This window comes from Pleurodeles waltl, chromosome 2_1 (assembly GCF_031143425.1).
Source record: "Pleurodeles waltl isolate 20211129_DDA chromosome 2_1, aPleWal1.hap1.20221129, whole genome shotgun sequence".
NCBI classification, from domain to species: domain Eukaryota; kingdom Metazoa; phylum Chordata; class Amphibia; order Caudata; family Salamandridae; genus Pleurodeles; species Pleurodeles waltl.
Window position 1 is genome coordinate 568,484,127 of NC_090438.1, and position 18,753 is coordinate 568,502,879.

The 18,753-nt window shown below is 42.6% G+C and overlaps 1 protein-coding gene across 11 annotated transcripts in view; it reads right to left on the bottom strand.

Moving 5' to 3' along the window:
* LRRFIP2 (LRR binding FLII interacting protein 2) overlaps positions 1–18,753 on the bottom strand; it is a 291,111-nt gene that overhangs the window by 208,018 nt on the left and 64,340 nt on the right. For 7 of the 11 annotated variants that reach the window (XM_069215054.1, XM_069215036.1, XM_069215027.1 and 4 more), the window contains exon 4: positions 12,090–12,140. The exons of the other annotated variants lie outside the window; for them this stretch is intronic. In XM_069215054.1, the coding sequence (XP_069071155.1) occupies positions 12,090–12,140 (51 nt within the window). The remainder of the gene's footprint in view (positions 1–12,089; positions 12,141–18,753) is intronic. 11 annotated transcript variants of the gene reach the window in all.

Here is an 18,753-nt window from a genome sequence, read left to right on the forward strand (position 1 = left end):
TCTCCCTTGGCCTCTCCTACTGGGGTCAGAGTCCTACTGATTAGAGAGTATAAGCCTGTGTTCTTCCCATCCTGGGAGAACCCTGTATCATCTCAAAGTTGGAGGTGGCTCTGTGTGTCTAGAGGTCCCAGAGCCTATTAGAGCATGTGACTTCCCAATGGTCTTCATTTAGAAATGTCAGCACTGGATTCCACATCTTGGTGAACTTATGTGATTCACTCCTGTAATGCTATGTGTATTTAACCACCAACTCCATCTTAACCATTGACTCCATTTTGTGCACGTTTCAGATGCCGCCACGGCAGCGCAGAGTTTTTCCACAGAGCCTGTTTTTCAAACAGAACATGTTTTTGCCCTTCTCACCAGAACAGGGTCATACCATGTTAGAACATATTATGGGGGATTCAGACACAATAAGAGGGTACCAGACTGGGAATGTTTTCATCAGAGAAAGTAACAGCTCGGTCTCCGGAATGCGCATTGGTGCCCGACCTGTTCGTTTGCGTGTTTTCGACACAGACCAAGTACAGCCAGCGTCTGATTTTGTCACAGCGGGGAAGGTGCTCTAGATTGCTCTCCTAGCTCGTTTAAGGTATAAGAGACAGAGGGACCTAGCGCTACAACAGGAACTCACCTGTGGAGCGGAAGCACTGTCCATGAGACTTTTGATTCCATGTGTGGCCTCTTGCCTTGGCTCTCAGAGGGTTCGTGGTGCTGGCTAGGATGACAGATTTACCCCTCATGGTGATGCATTTTAACTTTTTATCATTTAGTGTGTGTGTTTGTGTATATATATATATATATATATATATATATATATATGGAAAATGTCACTTACCCAGTGTACATCTGTTCGTGCATGTTCCGCTGCAGATTCACATGCTGTGCATTATACTTCTGCCATCTAGTGTTGGGCTCGGAGTGTTACAAGTTGTTTTTCTTCAAGGAAGTGTTTTCGAGTCACGGATCGAGTGACTCCTCCTCTTCGGTTCCATTGTGCATGGGCATCAATTCCATGTTAGATTGTTTTCCCGCAGACGGTAAGGTAGGAGTGATAGAGTATATAGGTGAAAAGAAAAGAGATGTCCATGCTAATGCAAATGTATGTATGTATATATATATTTATATATATATATATATATATATATATATATATATATATATATATATATATATATATATATACACATACACACACACACACACACATATACATATATATATATACATACATGTACATATACATACACACACACACACACATATATATGTACAAATGTTTTTAACTTAAACGACTACAGGCTCCCGGGGAGGTGGGAGGGTGCATGTGAATCTGCAGCGGAACATGCCACGAACAGATGTACACTGGGTAAGTGACATTTTCTGTTCGGTGGCATGTGTAGCTGCAGATACACATGCTGTGCATAGACTACAAAGCAGTTTGTCCTCCCGTAAAAGCGGTGGTTAGCCTGTAGGAGTTGAAGTTGTTTGAAATAATGTTCTGAGTATAGCTTGACCTACTGTGGCTTGTGTTGCTAAAACGTCTACACAGTAGTGTTTAGTGAATGTATGTGGTGTTGACCAAGTAGCTGCTTTACATATTTCAGCCATTGGTATATTTCCTAAAAAAAGCCATTGTAGCACTTTTTTCCCTTGTAGAATGTGCTTTAGGAGTAACTAAGAGTTGTCTTTTAGCTTTAATGTAGCATGTTTGGATGCATCTTACAATCCATCTTGCTAATCCTGGTTTTGAAATAGGGTTACCTGTATCAGGTTTTTGAAAAGCTACAAACAGTTGTTTCGTTTTTCTGAATGATTTTGTTCTGTCTACATAGTACATTAGTGCTCTTTTAATGTCTAATGTATGTAGAGCTCTTTCTGCCACAGAATCTGGCTGTGAGAAGAAGACTGGAAGTTCCATTGTTTGATTCATATGAAAAGGCGAGACTACTTTTGGCAAAAATTTGGGATTTGTTCTTAGTACAACTTTAAGTTTGTGTACTTGTATGAACGGTTCTTCAATAGTGAAGGCTTGAATTTTGCTGACTCTTCGCAAAGACGTAATTGCGACTAGGAAGACAACCTTCCATGTTAAGAATTGCAGTTGACATGAGTGCATGGGTTCAAATGGTGGTCCCATAAGTCCCGTAAACACTATGTTTAAATTCCAAGGGGGAACTGGAGGTGTTCTGGGTGGAATGATGCGTTTCAAGCCTTCCATGAAAGCTTTAATAACAGGAACTCTAAATAAGGAGCTGTGCTGTATATTTTGTACATATGCTGAAATTGCAGTAAGATGTATTTTTATGGAAGAGAATGCCGAATTTGATTTTTGTAAATGAAGTAAATAGCGTACAATATCCTGTATTGATGCTGTAAGAGGGACAATCTGTTTAGATTGACAGTAATATACAAATCTTTTCCATTTGTTAGCAAAGCACTGTTTAGTAGTGGGTTTACTTGCTTGCTTAATAACTTCCATACATTCTGATGGTAGTTGTAAATATCTAAACTCTATGACCTCAGGAGCCAAATCGCCAGATTGAGTGTCTTGGGATTTGGGTGCCTGATTTGCCCTTTGTTTTGTGTCAACCGGTCTGGTCTGTTTGGGAGTTTGTAGTGTGGTACTACTGACAGATCTAACAATTTTGTGCACCACGGTTGACAGGCCCACATTGGTGCAATGAGTATCATATTGAGTGTGTTTTGACGTAATTCATTGACTACAAACGGAATGAGTGGGAGATGGGGAAAAGCGTAAGCAAATATACCTGGCCAATTGATCCATAGAGCATTGCCCCTGGATAGGGGATGTGGGTGTCTGGATGAAAAGTTTTGCCATTTTGCCTTTTCGCTTGTGGCGAACAGATCTATGTTTGGTGTTCCCCATTGTTGAAAGTATTTTTGAAGTATTTGAGGGTGAATCTCCCACTCGTGTGTTTGTTGAGGATTTCTGCTGAGAACATCTGCCAATTGGTTGTGTATCCCCAGAATGTATTGTGCTACCAGGTGAATTTGATTGTGGATTGCCCATTTCCAAATTTTCTGGGCTAGAAGGGAGAGTTGGGACGGATGTGTACCTCCTTGTTTGTTTAGGTAATACATGGTTGTCATGTTGTCTGTTTTGATAAGGACATTCTTCTGTGTGAGAAGTGGCTGAAAAGCTTTGAGTGCTAGGAAGACAGCTAACAATTCTAAGTGATTTATGTGTAGCTGTTTGTGCTTGGCATTCCATTGTCCTTGAATGTTGTGATTGTTGAGGTGAGCTCCCCAACCAATCATTAACACATCTGTTGTAATTATGGTCTGGGGCACAGGGTCTTGAAATGGCCGCCCTTTGCTTAGATTTGTGGAATTCCACCACTGAAGGGACATGAGTGTTTGGTGGTCTATCAACACTGGATCTTGAAGTTGACCATGTGCCTGTGACCACTGTTGTGCAAGGCACTGTTGTAAGGGCTGCATGTTTAGTCTTGCGTGTGGAACAATCGCAATACATGATACCATCATCCCTAAAATCTTCATGACAGGTCTGACAGTGTACTGTTGATTTGCCTGTATCTGTGTGATTATGTTTTGGAATGCTTGTATTCTTTGCGTATTTGGACATGCTAGCGCTTTTTGAGTATTTAGTATTGCACCCAGATACTGTTGTATTTGTGCAGGTTGTAGATGCGACTCTTGGTAATTTATTGAGAACCCTAGCGAGTGCAGGGTTTGTATTACGTAATGTGTATGGTTTTGACACTGCGTATGACTGTTTGATTTTATTAGACAACCGTCTAGATATGGAAAGACATGTATATGTTGTCTTCTTAGGTAGGCTGCGACTACCGCTAGGCACTTTGTGAATACCCTTGGAGCTGTTGTTATTCCGAAGGGTAACACTTTAACTGATAGTGTTTTCCTTGAATGACAAACCGGAGATATTTTCGGTGCATAGGATGGACGGGTATATGAAAATACGCATCCTTGAGGTCTAATATTGCCATGAAATCGTGTTTTTTAAGTAGTGGGATAACATCTTGAAGAGTTTCCATGTGAAAATGTTCTGACAGGATGTAAAGATTGAGGGTCCCGAGATCTAATATTGGTCTGAGGGTGCCATCTTTTTTGGGAATCAGGAAATATAGTGAATAAACACCTGTCCCTATTTGAGATTGTGGCACGGGTTCTATTGCTTGTTTGAATAATAGAGATTTGACTTCTTCCTGTAACAGATTGATGGGTTCTGTAGATAGTTTGTGTGACTTTGGTGGAATGATTGGGGGAGTTTGTATCAATTCTAGGCAATAACCATTGCAGGTAATTGATAGTACCCAATTGTCTGTGGTAATGTTATGCCAATTTGTGTGGAACTGCTGTAGTCTTCCCCCCCACAGGAGAGATGTAGAGTGGAAGGGGATGAAGCAAGTCACTGCTTAGGGTGCTGTGGAGTTTGCTTAGAGGTTTGAAATTTCCCTCTATTTCTGGGATACTGCTCCCTATATGTGCCCCTAAAACCACCTTGTTGGTATTGTGGTTGGTAGGTTGTTTTTGCCTGCGATGTGGATGCCTCTGCTGTTTGTGTTCTAAATCCACCTCTAAACTGAGTTTTCTGAAAGGATCCCCTGTATGGTATGGTGTGGTGTATAGTGCACCCATTGCCTTTGCGGTATAAGAACCTTTGCGCAATTTCTCAATGGCTGTATCAACTTCTGGGCCAAAAAGTTGTTTCTTATTGAACGGCATATGTAACACCGCTTGCTGTATTTCGGCTTTAAAGCCAGAGGACCTGAACCATGCATGCCTCCTTATTGTTACTGCAGTGTTGACACTTCTCGCAGCGGTGTCTGCTGCGTTTAGGGCAGATCTAATCTGATTATTGGTGATGACTTGCCCTTCCTCCACTATTTGCTGTGCCCTCTTCTGATGTTCCTTGGGGAGATGCTGAATTATGTCTTGCATCTCATCCCAATGGGCCCTGTCCTATCTAGCTAACAGTGATTGTGAGTTAGCTATCCTCCACTGATTCACTGCTTGGGATGCAACTCTCTTCCCTACAGCATCAAACTTTCTGCTTTCTTTGTCTAGTGGGGGTGCATCACCTGATGACTGGGAGTTTGCCCTTTTTCTGGCAGCGTTGACTACTACAGAGTCTGGAGGAACTTGTTGAGTTATGTAATCAGGATCAGAGGGAGGTGGTTTGTACTTTTTCTCTATCCTGGGCGTAACTATCAGTGTCTTAACTGGCTCATTAAATATTTGATCGGCGTGTTTTAGCATGCCTGGGAGCATGGGGAGGCACTGATATTTAGAAAGTGTGGAGGAGAGTGTATTAAACAAAAAATCCTCTTCCAACGGTTCAGTGTGCATGGTGACCCCATGGTATGCTTCAGCCCTAGCTAAAACCTGATTGTACACAGTGCTATCCTCAGGTGGTGAAGGCTTAGATGGATAGTAGTCCGGGTCATTGCTAGGAATGGGATCTGGATCATAAAGATCCCATGGATCCACATTGCCCTGTTGTGAGTCAAAAGAGTGTGATGGTGACTGCACTGGTGTAGGACTGGGAGGAGTGGAGGTATGCAGGTGTGGAGAGTGAGGAGGAGAAAATGGAGGAGGTGGTGGTTTCTCCTTCGGCTTTGACACTTTACCTGGAGGCTGCATAGTGTCCAATTCCTCCTGAAAGGCTAGCTTTCTCTTAGGTTTTAGATGAGGTGCTGTTAGGATTCTGCCGGTTTCTTTGTGGATATGAATCCTGGCTTGCCTTTAGACCATTACTTCAAGTATTGGCTGTACTTGAGTGTCCTCTTCAGAGGTTTTGTGGCTTTCTTTTAGTCTCTTTGAAAGTCCATGTTCCTCTGTGTATCCTGCTCTTTTCTGCTCCGAAGCCGACTTTTTTGGTATCGAAAAAGATGGTGTAGTGGATGTTCTCTGCTCCGAAAGAAATTTCCGAATTTTTAACTCCAAAAAATGGTATTTGCTTGAGTCAGACACAGAGGTTTTTATCGACTCCGATGGTTTTGGAGGAGTGGCCTTTTTCAGTGCCAAACTGGCAGTTTCGTCACCGGATGTCTTTTTTCGGGCCTTCAGGCAGTGGCTCACCCAAGGCCTTATGTTTCGGTCTTTGTGATGGTACAGGAGCAGGCGTACTCACATGTTGTCCTGCCGTGACCAGTCTGTCTTCCTCAGATTCCTGGTCTGAGTCGGTACCTCGGACAGAGACTGCTGTCTGCATGATCTCTTCCTCCTCCACGTCAAGATGTTCGGAGCTTCTGGACACCATCGAGTCTTCGTGTCCTCCTCAGGGGTGTGGAATTTATTAAAATATCTACTTGTCCAGGGGACAGGTTGCTTCTCAAATCTACTTGTCCTGTAAAAAGATCTACTTGTCCCTTTGGTGCCATGTAGTGTGGCGACAAATTATGGCAGCAATCTCATTATGTAAGTGCTCTGATAACAGCCTCTCTGATTATGCCAGGGCTACTACCATAGTATGGCTTGAATACTTGCAGTTTCAATCCCTACTGTAGCAATTTCCTTATTTTGCCACCTTTCTGCAGATCTGCATACTGGGGCTGGAGGAAGCAGTAAGCAATAGTTCCAGGGCTGGAATGCCTTTGAGTCTGCAAATCTACTAACCTGCATGTTTTAAAGATTTTTACCAGCTTCTCTCTAATATTTTCCCATAATAAGAAAGGTTGGACATTTACTCCTGACAATGGCAGAATTAGAACTTCTTCCAGGGTTGGGAAGAAAGTGGCTGGAGGGAAAATGAACTTGCAAATGCTCAATAGATTTTTACATGAGCAAATCTACACATCGTATTTACCCATGCTAAAATACAGTTCACAAATATTTTATAGGGGTACGACATATACCATGGGTGCACTTTTGTGACTTTCTTTAAGAATTTGGGGCCACATGTAGGTAGGTTCAGATTTGCGACCTGCAAATTGCGAGTCGCAAATCCGAATGTAGGATGGTGTCCCTGACACCATCTGTGATTCGCAAGGGCTTCGCAAATGCCCACCTCATGAATAATCATGAGGTGGGTAGAAATTTGCGACCCCCTCGCGAATGGCAGCCCTCACAGGGATGGTGGCCTGCTGGAGACAGCAGACCACCATGTCTGTGACTGCTTTTCAATAAAGCAGGTTTTTTTTTTTGGTTTTTTTTTTTTTTTTTTTAATGCAGCACGTTTTCCTTAAAGGAAAACGAGATGCATAACAAAAACGAAAAATGAAACGTTTTCGTTTCTATTTTTCAGAGCAGGCAGTGGTCCACAGGACCACTGCCTGCTCTGAAAAAATGTTTACAGTGACATTCACAATGGAGAATGGGTCCCATGGGGATCCCTTCCCTTTTGCGAAAGTGTTAGCACCCATTTGAAATGGGTGCAAACTGCGATTGGTTTGCGCCCGCGTTCGTGGTCACAAAACAATCCTACATTGCAATGCGAGTCGCAATTAGGAAGGGAACACCCCTTACTAATTGCGAGTCGCAAACCCGTTTTGCGATTCGGTAACCAGGTTACGAAATCGCAAAACTGGGTTTGTGCATCGCAATGTGCTTTTTGCACGTCGCAAACAGCGAAAGTCGCTGTTTGCGACATGCAAAAAGCTACCTACATGTGGGCTACCTACATGTGGGTCCTATTTAGGTCTGGTGTTAACAAAGACATTTTGTTTTTATTAAACTTCTATTTCTCTCTCTTTCGGCTGGCTTTACTGTGAGTGATCGCATTCTGCTCTTCCACAAGGAGCATATTGCCACACAAAGTAGTTTTGTTCAGTGTCAGGAACTACAGTGGCAATCAGTGACGTAACGAAACTGGAGGGTGCCCCTTTGCAAAGAACATGGAGGAGCCCCCTCTCCAGACTCACTCAGAGCAGGTGCTGTGCTGAAGGGGCCCCCTGGAGGGCAGCTGCAGGGCCTTTGTTATGCCGCTGGTTGCAACGTGTGCTTTTAGAGTTCAAAAACTTTTTGGGGGTGTTTTGCCAGTGTTTGTTACAATGTTGAGGGCCTAGTAGCTCCCACAGCAATAAAGTGTTACAAAAGCCATGTCAAAACAAGACACGCATTGATGAAACTAAAAGACTTATAAAAATATGTCAGATTAGTTGGCTTTGTCAGTGTTTGTTTATTTTCATGCTTCCCATAATCGTGTTGAAAATGGTTACACTGATTTTCCATTAGAAATATTTTTGGGAAATACTAGCATGCATCAACACATTTTACTAAATGACACTTCATTTGCATCTAATCAGAGAGCATTCTGGGAGCATTATATTTAGCCTCATAGCCTAAACTTTTCAAACATGTATATACAGTTATTATTTTTTTGTACTGGAACCAACGTCAGTAGTGAAGTGTGACCTTAAAACATTTATTTACAGCACTCACCCTAATAATGAAGGCTCTCAAATAATGAACCATAAATACAAGTTCGAACAGCATTATCTTTTGGAAACACATTACCTCAACTGCTGAGAGTTCCACTCTCTGTAAACAGGCAGCCAAAGGGTTTGTGCTGCAGGGGGTTGGGCCTACTTGTCCCAAGGACAAAGTAAACATAAAAACTTGTTGCCCTTGACCCCAAACAAGATGTCCTGGGCGTCGGGCGATAGGAATTCCACATCCCTGCCTCCTGTCTCGAAGAGTCCTTTTGGAACGTAAGGATCGACAGGCATCACAATTTTCTTCCCGATGATCTTGGGAAAGGCAAAGATTACAGACGAGTTGTTGATCTATATAAGGATATTTTGCGTGGCACAGAGGACAGAATCGGAATGTCCAATCCATGAGGCTTCCACGCGGTCTGCCCGACTAGGCCCGACGGGCAAGTCCCGAAGGGCAAGTAAAGTTGTCTTCTCCGACGGTACCAATGTGTCGATGGAAGATGTAAACCCGATTGATACAATACAGACGAAAATAAGGTGTTTTTAAAGTTTTCCGAATCGAACTTTCGGAGCGAAAGGAAACACGTCCGAATCCAACGGCGGAAAGAAAACAATCTAACATGGAGTCGATGCCCATGCACAATGGAACCGAAGAGGAGTCACCACTTGATCCCGTGACTCGAAAATACTTCTTTGAAGAAATACAACTTGTAACATTCCGAGCCCAACACTAGATGGCAGAAGTATAATGCACAGCACGTGTATCTGCAGCTACACATGCCACCGAACATATATATATATATATATATATATATATATATATATATATTCACTGTTGCTGCATTGCACATCTCAGTCTATGATTGTTTAACTGCTATGATTCTTCTTATTTATAAACACATTTTACTTCATTAAAGTTAAATGCTTATTGTCATATATTCATGGGCTTGCATTTGATATCTGGGAAGTGCCTTAATAAATTCATTACTCAGACTAAGAGTGCTGCATTCTTTGGCATTGTTTGCTCTTAGTTCAAACAAGAGCAACACAACCCCGTAGAAAGTGCGCTATTTTGTTTATAGGCTAAAAGCCGCTGAAATCTCTGGAGCAATTGCTCCTACTGCCTTTCCTGAAAGTCTAGTTTGTTTGGCTACCTGAAACAAGTGGGGAATTCTCTTAACCCTGAAAGAATGGAGTGGAGATACTACTTCTATGGGTGTCTTCTGAATGATGCCCACCGGATAAATCGATCATCTTCCTTACCTCTATGTAAGATACTGATACAGTGGAGAGGATTGTCTTCCAGAACTTCCCCGTTTTATTGCAAGACCATAAATTGTGGAGGAGAGAGCCAGGATCACTACAGTGAAAACCCCCAAGTCTTTCTACTAGCTCTTTTGAACTTTTTTTGAAGGCTGTGAATGGATGTGTAGCTGCCTCCTTGACCTGTGGTTGTGTGAGCCAGTGTCTAAGCTGCAAACATTCAAAATGCTCTCTCTGGAATCTGGTACATGCTTTTAACATCATTTAATTATCTAATATTCTGATTTAGATTGATGTCTGTCAGTTTGTAGCAGCAATAACTATCAACACACCCACAAATGATGCTTGTCCAGACCTGTGGGGAGAAAGGAAGGAAGTGTTTTCTATTGCTGACTTTAAAGGTGACAGGTGTGAGGACAAATCCTTATATCGCACAATATTATCCCATACCTCCAGTGTTGCTCTAGAAATTTGCAATACATGAAGGTTATGGCATCTCTGTTGCTTATGGATACACAGAACAACACTAGATTTTCTCCGTTTCATCTTACAACCATTCTACAATATATGTGACTTGGTAGCAGAGTATCCGGCATCCCCAGACCTCCCAATCTAGGATAAGTGTAGAAGATTTGTTCACGTAATTGTGACTTTTTGCATTCCCGTTTAAAGTTTGCAAATGAAGCCTGGTGCTGGGACAGTTCACTTTTAAGTAATGGAAATGTGAGAGCTTGAAATGTGTACAGGATATTGGGGTCGATAGTCATTTTGAGTGGAGCTATTCTACCAAGCTAAGAAGGTGCAGGGAGCACCAGAAAATAGTTAGGTTTTCAGTAGAGCTTTGAAGTCGTGTCAGGAGCATTCATAAAGTTCTGAGGTTAAGTAGATGGTCAAGTTATGTCAGTCCTTTCGTGGTCCAGTGGAAAGGAATCTCGCCCTGAAGAGTGGCTACTCATCGAGAATCCCATGCCAACACTAATACCAATGACTTACTGAGGATAACCTTAAGTCCTGCCATATTTTGGTATTCCACCTGTAGAGGTATCAACTCCTGCAAGGTAGCATGAGGCACAGTGAAAGAGTAAAATGTTGTTGCAAAGGCAGACACCTTAAAATTGTCTTAGTGAAAGGAAAAACCCTGCACCTACTCTCGCTCTTATTGTTTGAATAACTGTTCTAGATAAAGGATGAAAATCATCAGGGAGAGAGGTCAACTGTGCCTAGTGCCCCTTTGGATCTCTATTCTGGGATAGCTTCGGACAATTTCAGAGACGTTTGCCCAAGGAGTGGAATATAGTTCACTAAGATACAGCTTCTAAACCTATTGCCCAGTACCGCTTTAGAGAGTGCAGTCTCATCGTTCCCCTGACAATCCTAGCAAGGGCTTTTTCTGCACCAAACAGCAGCAGAGCCGCTTTCGTATGTTGATTCTAGGCTAGGTCAATTAGGTGAAGTGTTCTCTTTGTGCAGTCACTGGTAGACCTAGATGGAATAAAATATGTTTGATCCGGATGTACACAGTCTCCAGGTAGTCTGCCAAGACATTAGCCATAATTTTCACATCTGTTTAACAGAGATCAACCTGAATGAGGAGCATCTGGAGTGATACTTGTTGGGTTTGGTGATCAGGTTGAACTCACCACAGACATGGCCCAAAAGGGACTTCTGAACCATCTTTATAAGGAACTGAATTATTTATCAATTTTGTTTTTTTTAAATAAATTTTGTTTTAGTGTAACATGCCTAAACAAACAACATTCGCCACACATTTGCTTAAAGACTCATTGAAGAAGGAACTACAAAACCTTGTATATTTTCATGTATGTTCTATTCAGTTTTCATGAATTTTACTGGTCAGTGGTGCATTCAAAATGCTATCTGACACAGTTTCTGAGAATTTCCAATACTCCCAGGTTCTAAATGTGGCTGCAACTAAGTGAAGCCATAAGGACAAATTGTACAAAGAACCAATATAACAAGACTCTCAGTAGAGAGTTGATGTCATGGAATATACACTGCTCTCCATGCAAACAATGATATTACAATAAATATAAAATCAATGCACACATAACCAGCAATAGTAACTGTATGACATTTAAGATTATAAAATGATATAAAAATTCAGTGCAGTGCAACTTTAATTACGTTTTCCAAAGACAGAGAAACTGTGTGGTTATTAAGGTGGCTCCTTTCTATATTATTACGCGCAGAGAATTAATGTAAGAGTAAACAACTACAAAAATATTTTTTATAATACCAGATTAATAGCCGAGCCCACAACATGACAAATCATGAAGAGTTCCACATGGGTTTAGAGTATTTCAACAGGTTTTTATTTTATTCAAGTGGCAGTTCATAAGTAGTTAGTAGCAATTCACAACAACCCAACTCATTAGTTTCGTAAGTGAATGGGTACATGCACAACAGGCACACTTGGCCTACCATCCATTTTTGGATATGTCCCCATTTTCTATCATGTGAACGATGAGAAAGCTACAAACATTTAAAAAGAGCATGTTTTAACAATTGGATGCTACAGAGCTTCAATATTTAATGCCTTAGAAGGAACTATGACAGAAAGCATAATACACAATTACATTTCATATGTATATGAAGCAGAGTCAAATGCATCTTCGGATTTGGGTGCGCTCATTGTATTAAATGCAACTAGAAAGGCACATTAGGTAGATAGTTATTGCTTAATGTGATCGCGCATTACTACATGGTAGCCCACACTTCTGACAAAATAAATCCTTAGCTTGCTTTGCATTTATATGACAACCCCCCTGTAAGGAGCAGACTGATGAAATGCCACGTATATTGGGGAGCGCTAATCAAACTATGGTCTTGTGAAAATTCATATATTTCACACATGGACAACCCACTACAAATGCAAACCATGCAGTTACCTAGGGAAACAATTTAGAGGAGCATGAAACTTTAGGGAATAAAATGGAAATGAAAAACAAATGGGGACGCTAATTGATTTGCTCAGAGCATCAACTGCTTCCATCTATTCTAGATCACCCCTGACCACATGACAATCTATTGGAATTTAAACTGAACACGTTCCTGTTTGATAAACAACATTACTCATTCCAAGGCAAGCCATGCTAATAAAAATAGTAAATACCAGAAAGTAATGTGCTCTTTTACAACCAAAAAAATAGAGCAGACTATACGGCCACCTAATTCTCTTATTCACACTTTAATAGACTTCATCAGACCAGGACCATTCCCTCATAATGGACTACGCCTATGCTCCTGTTCAGCGTATGCTAAAGTGATGGGAACTGAATAGGAAATGCGCTCTGCAGCATGACTTCGCAGCAAATGCTACCAGGTGTGTAATGTTATAAAATATTATCTTGTCCACCGGACGGGATGCTTCAGCCATCTACTTATCCTGTGAAAAAAACCACTTGTCCCTTCCGATACCAAGAAGCGAGGTGGCAAATTAACGCAGCGGTCTCATGTTATCAAAACTCAGACAGAGCCTCCTGGGTTATGATAGGGCTTATGTTGTATCACAGTATTGATTCTAGCAAGGCTCGGATTCTGCAACAGTTCCTCAAATCAACGAACGAGCTTGGCATATTCAGAAAGCGTTAGCTCTTGGTTGAAGCCCCGTAAGTCTCTGCGCACCCACAACCCCTCATGTTTAAGGGTATTTTCAAATCCACGCTAATATTTTTGTAAACTGAAAAAAATTGAAATTTACTCCCGACATTAAGTATGGCTTTTTCTAGGGTGGGGAAAAAGGGAGTTTCGGGAAAGTTAAGTTTCAATCGCTCAGCATATTTTCACATGAGCATAAACGTGTGCATCTGCACTAATTTAAGGATATATGCCAGTGGGTGTACTTTTGTAAACATTTTCTGAATGGGGCTGCTGATTAATTTTCATATTGCCTATAACAGTTCTATAACGGATCACCATTTATTAATCTATTTGTTAAAATCTGAACGCATCAAATATGTTTTAGTAAAGGAGGACTCAAAAGAATGGCATTTAAGTTCAGCAACATGGCAAAACCTTTTTTCAAAGTACATTTTAGTTGTACATTTTATTTTGAAACAATCAAAACCTCCCATATAATCTCAGAACATTAAAATAACCTCAAATGTTTACATTTTGCCAACATGCATACCTTTTTAGGGTCGAGCCTGCGTCGCATGCGCTTGCGCATGCTTTTCGCAGCGAGATGCTTTAGGTATTAGAAAAGGGCTCAGAACCCTTTCAACGTCAATTCAGTGTTTTTCATTGGTTCGTGGGCTTGCCTATTCAAATCTGCTTGCTTTCATTAGTCGAAGGCATGCCCACGTCATGCCTTTTCCGGTGGCTAGCCCTCCTCGAGCGCATCGACCAAGTACAGAAAACATGCGAGGCTCGCTGTTTTCTGTCCGGCTCGTGGACTACTTTTTCTCTATTTTCCTAGCACGATTTCGCTTGGCAGAAGTCAGCGCTTTTTCTCGGGTCACGTACATAAATGCACTTTTGCGGATAGGTGAAAAGTCGGGTTAGGAGTTTACAACGCTATCAGCTCTAACATGAGCAAACGCGAGACCCGTTGCATTGCAAATGCTTGTTATAAGTGGAACCACTTTCAATAATGCAAGAAGAGCTCGCGCCTCACTGCATCTCTTAAGATTGTCCTAGTGCTAAATGCTGTGCACTGTATCACATATATAAGTCTGAACAACTCATTCACATGAAAGCAAACCTTGCTTTTTTTTTTTTTTTTTAAACCTTTATTTTCCAGATTTTGAACAAACCAACATACAGCAGTGCGTAAAGTATCAGAAGCACGCAGTTCAACAAATTACGAGAGTATATTAATAAGTAACCATTGATCACACAGTTTGGAATCGTCCAGCTAGAGGACTAGCCCGTCCTACACTTTCACACCTCAATCCCAGTCGTGTCCATATATTTAGTTTTCCTCTTCCCCACTTCAGCGAATCCTGTTATGCTGTCATCATCAGAGGACCCAGCAGCAGCCTCCGGATTCAGAAGTTTTTCAAAGTGATCACTCCAGATCGCAAGATCCTCCACTACCTTGTTGTCATGCTGACTATATTTCATAGGCAATTCTTCACCTAATGCTCATTCCTGTTTGTTCTTTGCTAACGGGTGGGGTCAGGGGCTCTTTGGCCCATCCATGCAATGGCTACCCAGCACCTGGCTAGAACCAGCACCAGCTGCAGGACCTTGTATGCTATCTTTCTCCCTTTCAGGCGACGTATGTTCTCGAGGTGGCAACGCAGCAGCTTGCGTGTCAGATTGATGTTCCTAGTCCTGTACCACGTGGTCCCTATACTTATAAACCTCACTGCAGTGCCAAGACAGATGCATGAAGCTCGCGCCCCCCACCCCCTCCCTGCTATCTGCATGTGAAACAGACATTCTGTGGAGGGCTCCCGGGGTCAGGTAGGTCCTGTGTAAGAAACTGTAGTGGACTGGCTTAAAGCAAGTATTGCATGAGATCAAGTGGGTAAGGGTGTTAATATGTGACCAGTCCACATCCCCCAGCTGTTCGTCCAAGTCAAGTTCTCATGCTTCCCAGAATCGAGGTATAGGCCCCCCCACCCCATCCATTCTCACTGCTTTATATAATATTGAGATCACGCGACAACCTGCCCCACAGGACAAAAGTATTCCTAGGATGTGCGTGGTTCTGGGGGCCTCAGGGTAAGTGGGCCAGGTTTCCCTGGCTATTTCTGCCAAAACGGTATAGTCTAGGAAGTGGCCTTGTCCCAGTGTGAATGCGGTGCATGCCTCCTCAAATGTTATGAACATCTCCCCAGGGTATACATCACCAAGAGTGCTATAGTCACCTGTGCACCACTCTGAGAAGGATATGTACTTCTTTAATTGTCTGATGGGCTTCAGTATCCAAATCTGGAGCTCCCAGTAAAAAGGGTCTCTCTAACTTTTTGGGCAAAACATTGCCAAATGGAGGCCATGCATTGGACTATATGCAGGACGTCCGGTGGGAGTCTCACCCCTCCATCAGGAGCTCCAGTAGGGGTTCGACTGCAACTCTGTCTGACAATAAGCGTTTTCCCCAGTTGTCTTTGGGATCCAGCCAATGGGCTGCGTGCTGCAAGAGTGCAGCGAAATAATACAGGTCAAGGATCTGGGCTTCCAGTCTCCCCTCATCATAGGTTCTCTTTAGTGTCATCAAGGCCACCTTGCAGCAGCCCCCCACCCACAAGAGAGATACAAGCAGGGAGTCCAACTGCTTGAAAACCCTTCCCGGGAGAGGGTGTAATGAATTCTGCAGCACATATAGGAACCTTGGAAGCAGTGCCATCTTAGAAATAGCCAAGCAACCCATCAGGGAGAGGGGCAATGTGTTCCAGAAACCTATGGAGGACCTAAGACCCTCCAGAAGCTTACCCACATTAAGGCTAAGCTGTTCTGCCCCTTTATGTGCTACTTTTAAGGCCAGGTATCAAAACTGCTCCGTTTTGCAATGCAGTCCCAGAGGTGGCAATATTTCTAGCGGGGTCCCCGATAACGAGGCAAGTGGAAACGTTAAGGACTTGGCTCTGGTGAGTCGGTCTCGAAAGGCAACCAAAATCATCCAGCAGCCAGAGTAAGAGTGGCACCGAAACTCGAGGGGAGTACACATAGAATAGAGCATCATCACCATAGAGTGAGACAACATAAACGACCCCTTCCACTGGTACACCCCAGGCCTGCAGATCCTGTTGCACCCAAATCGATAGTGGCTTGACCGCGACTGCAAACAGGAGCGGCGAGAAAGGACAGTCTGTCATTGCCCCCATACCAGTATCCACACCTCTGAGCGACTTCTCCCCACTTGACTCTCACCCTCAGCTAATGCAAACTTTGCTTTTTCACATATTAATACTGTGGTACTGTAAACTGACAACAAAAGGTTTGCACTGCAGGGGACTGGGCAAACTTGTACAGTGGCCCAAACATAAAAACTCTGTCCTTCAACCTAAACAACATGGTTTATTTTAGGCCATTTCTGCCCCCCCCCCCTGGGGCCGGCTGAGCTAGAGGCCAAAATCCACAGGTAGGCACTGTTTTCTATGAAAAAATGTGATGTGTCCACGTTGTGTTTTGGGCCATTTCCTGTCGCGGGCGCTAGGCCTACCCACACAAGTGAGGAGAAATTTGTGGCTCCTCTCAGATTCCAGAACTTTCTGTCACCGAAATGTAAGGAAAACGTGGTTTTTTAGCCAAATTTTGAGGTTTGCAAAGGATTCTGGGTAACAGAACCTGGGCAGAGCCCCACAAGTCACCCCATCTTGGATTCCCCTAGGGTCTTTAGTTTTAAAAAAGGCACAGGTTTGGTAGGTTTTCCTAGGTGCCGGCTGAGCTAGAGGCCAAAATCTACAGGTAGGCACTTTGCAAAAAACACCTCTGTTTTATTTAAAAAAATGTGATGTGTACACGTTGCGTTTTGGGGCAAATCCTGTTGCGGGCGCTAGGCCTACCCACACAAGTGAGATATAATTTTTATCGGGAGACTTGGGGGAACATAAATTAGCAAAACAAGTGTTATTGCCCCTTGTCTTTCTCTACATTTTTTCCTTCCAAATATAAGAGAGTGTGTAAAAAAGACATCTATTTGAGAAATGCCCTGTAATTCACATGCTAGTATGGTCACCCCGGAATTCAGAGATGTGCAAATAACCACTGCTCCTCAACACCTTATCTTGTGCCCTTTTTGGAAATACAAAGGTTTTCTTGATAGCTATATTTCACTCTTTATATTACAGCAAATGAATTGCTGTATACCCAGTATAGAATGAAAACGCACCGCAGGGTGCAGCTCATTTATTGGTTCTGGGTACCTAGGGTTCTTGATGAACCTACAAGCCCTATGTATCCCCGCAACCATTAGAGTCCAGCAGACGTAACGGTATATTGCTTTAAAAAATCTGACATTGCAGGAAAAAGTTACAGAATAAAACGTAGAGACAAATTGCAGATTTTTTCACCTCAATTTCAATATTTTGTTTTTTTCAGTTGTTATTTTCTGTAGGAAACCCTTGTAGGATCTACACAAATTACCCCTTGCTGAATTCAGAATTTTGTCTACTTTTCAGAAATGTTGCGGTTTCTGGGATCCAGCATTGGTTTCATGCCCATTTCTGTCACTGACTGGAAGGAGGCTGAAAGCACAAAAAAATCGTAAAAATGGGGTATGTCCCATTAAAATGCTAAAATTGTGTTGAAAAATTGGGTTTTCTGATTCAAGTCTGCCTGTTCCTGAAAGCTAGGAAGCTGGTGATTATAGCACCGCAAACCCTTTGTTGATGCCATTTTCAGGGAAAAAAAAACCACAAGCCTTCTTCTGCAGCCCCTTTTTCCAATTTTTTTGAAAAAAACGAAGTTTTCACTTTATTTGGCTAATTTCTTGGCCGCCTTCTGGGGAATCCACAAAGTCTGGGTACCTCTAGAATCCCTAGGATGTTGGGAAAAAAGGACGCAAATTTGGCGTGGGTAGCTTATGTGAACAAAAAGTTATGAGGGCCTAAGCGTGAACTGCCCCAAATAGCCAAAAAAAAGGCTTGACACCTGAGGGGGAAAAGGCCTGGCAGCGAAGGGGTTAACTCTCTCCGAAAAATGGTGGACTTGACAAACAGAAAGAAGATGTAAAACCAGAGAGTGACCTCCGACCACCTTAACCCTTACATTTGCTAGTCAAAAACAGTTAATGGTGCCACACTGCCAAAACGTGAGTAGCCTAACGCATGCAAACTATGGCCCTGTTGCTCAGTACTAACAAGCACTGGCAACATCAAGAGGTCTCATCTACGCAACTGTGGCTGCTGTGCATCATGGCTAAAAGTTAAAAAACAACTTTGAACCAAAGCCAGTGCTGGCCAAGCTATAGGATTGTTTTAATTGCTTGGGGGGGGGGGGCAGGGGGGACAGTAGGCATCTACGCACTTCATGCTGCATGTCCTCCCTACCACCTTTCTTCAAACGATGCCTTGCACACGCAAATAAAAAGCAAACCTACAGTGCAACATGGCTAAAAACACTGACAAAGACAATAGGTCACTTAATCGAAACCTACTGTCTATGATAATTTTTTTCTTTTCGAGCGGAATTGAAG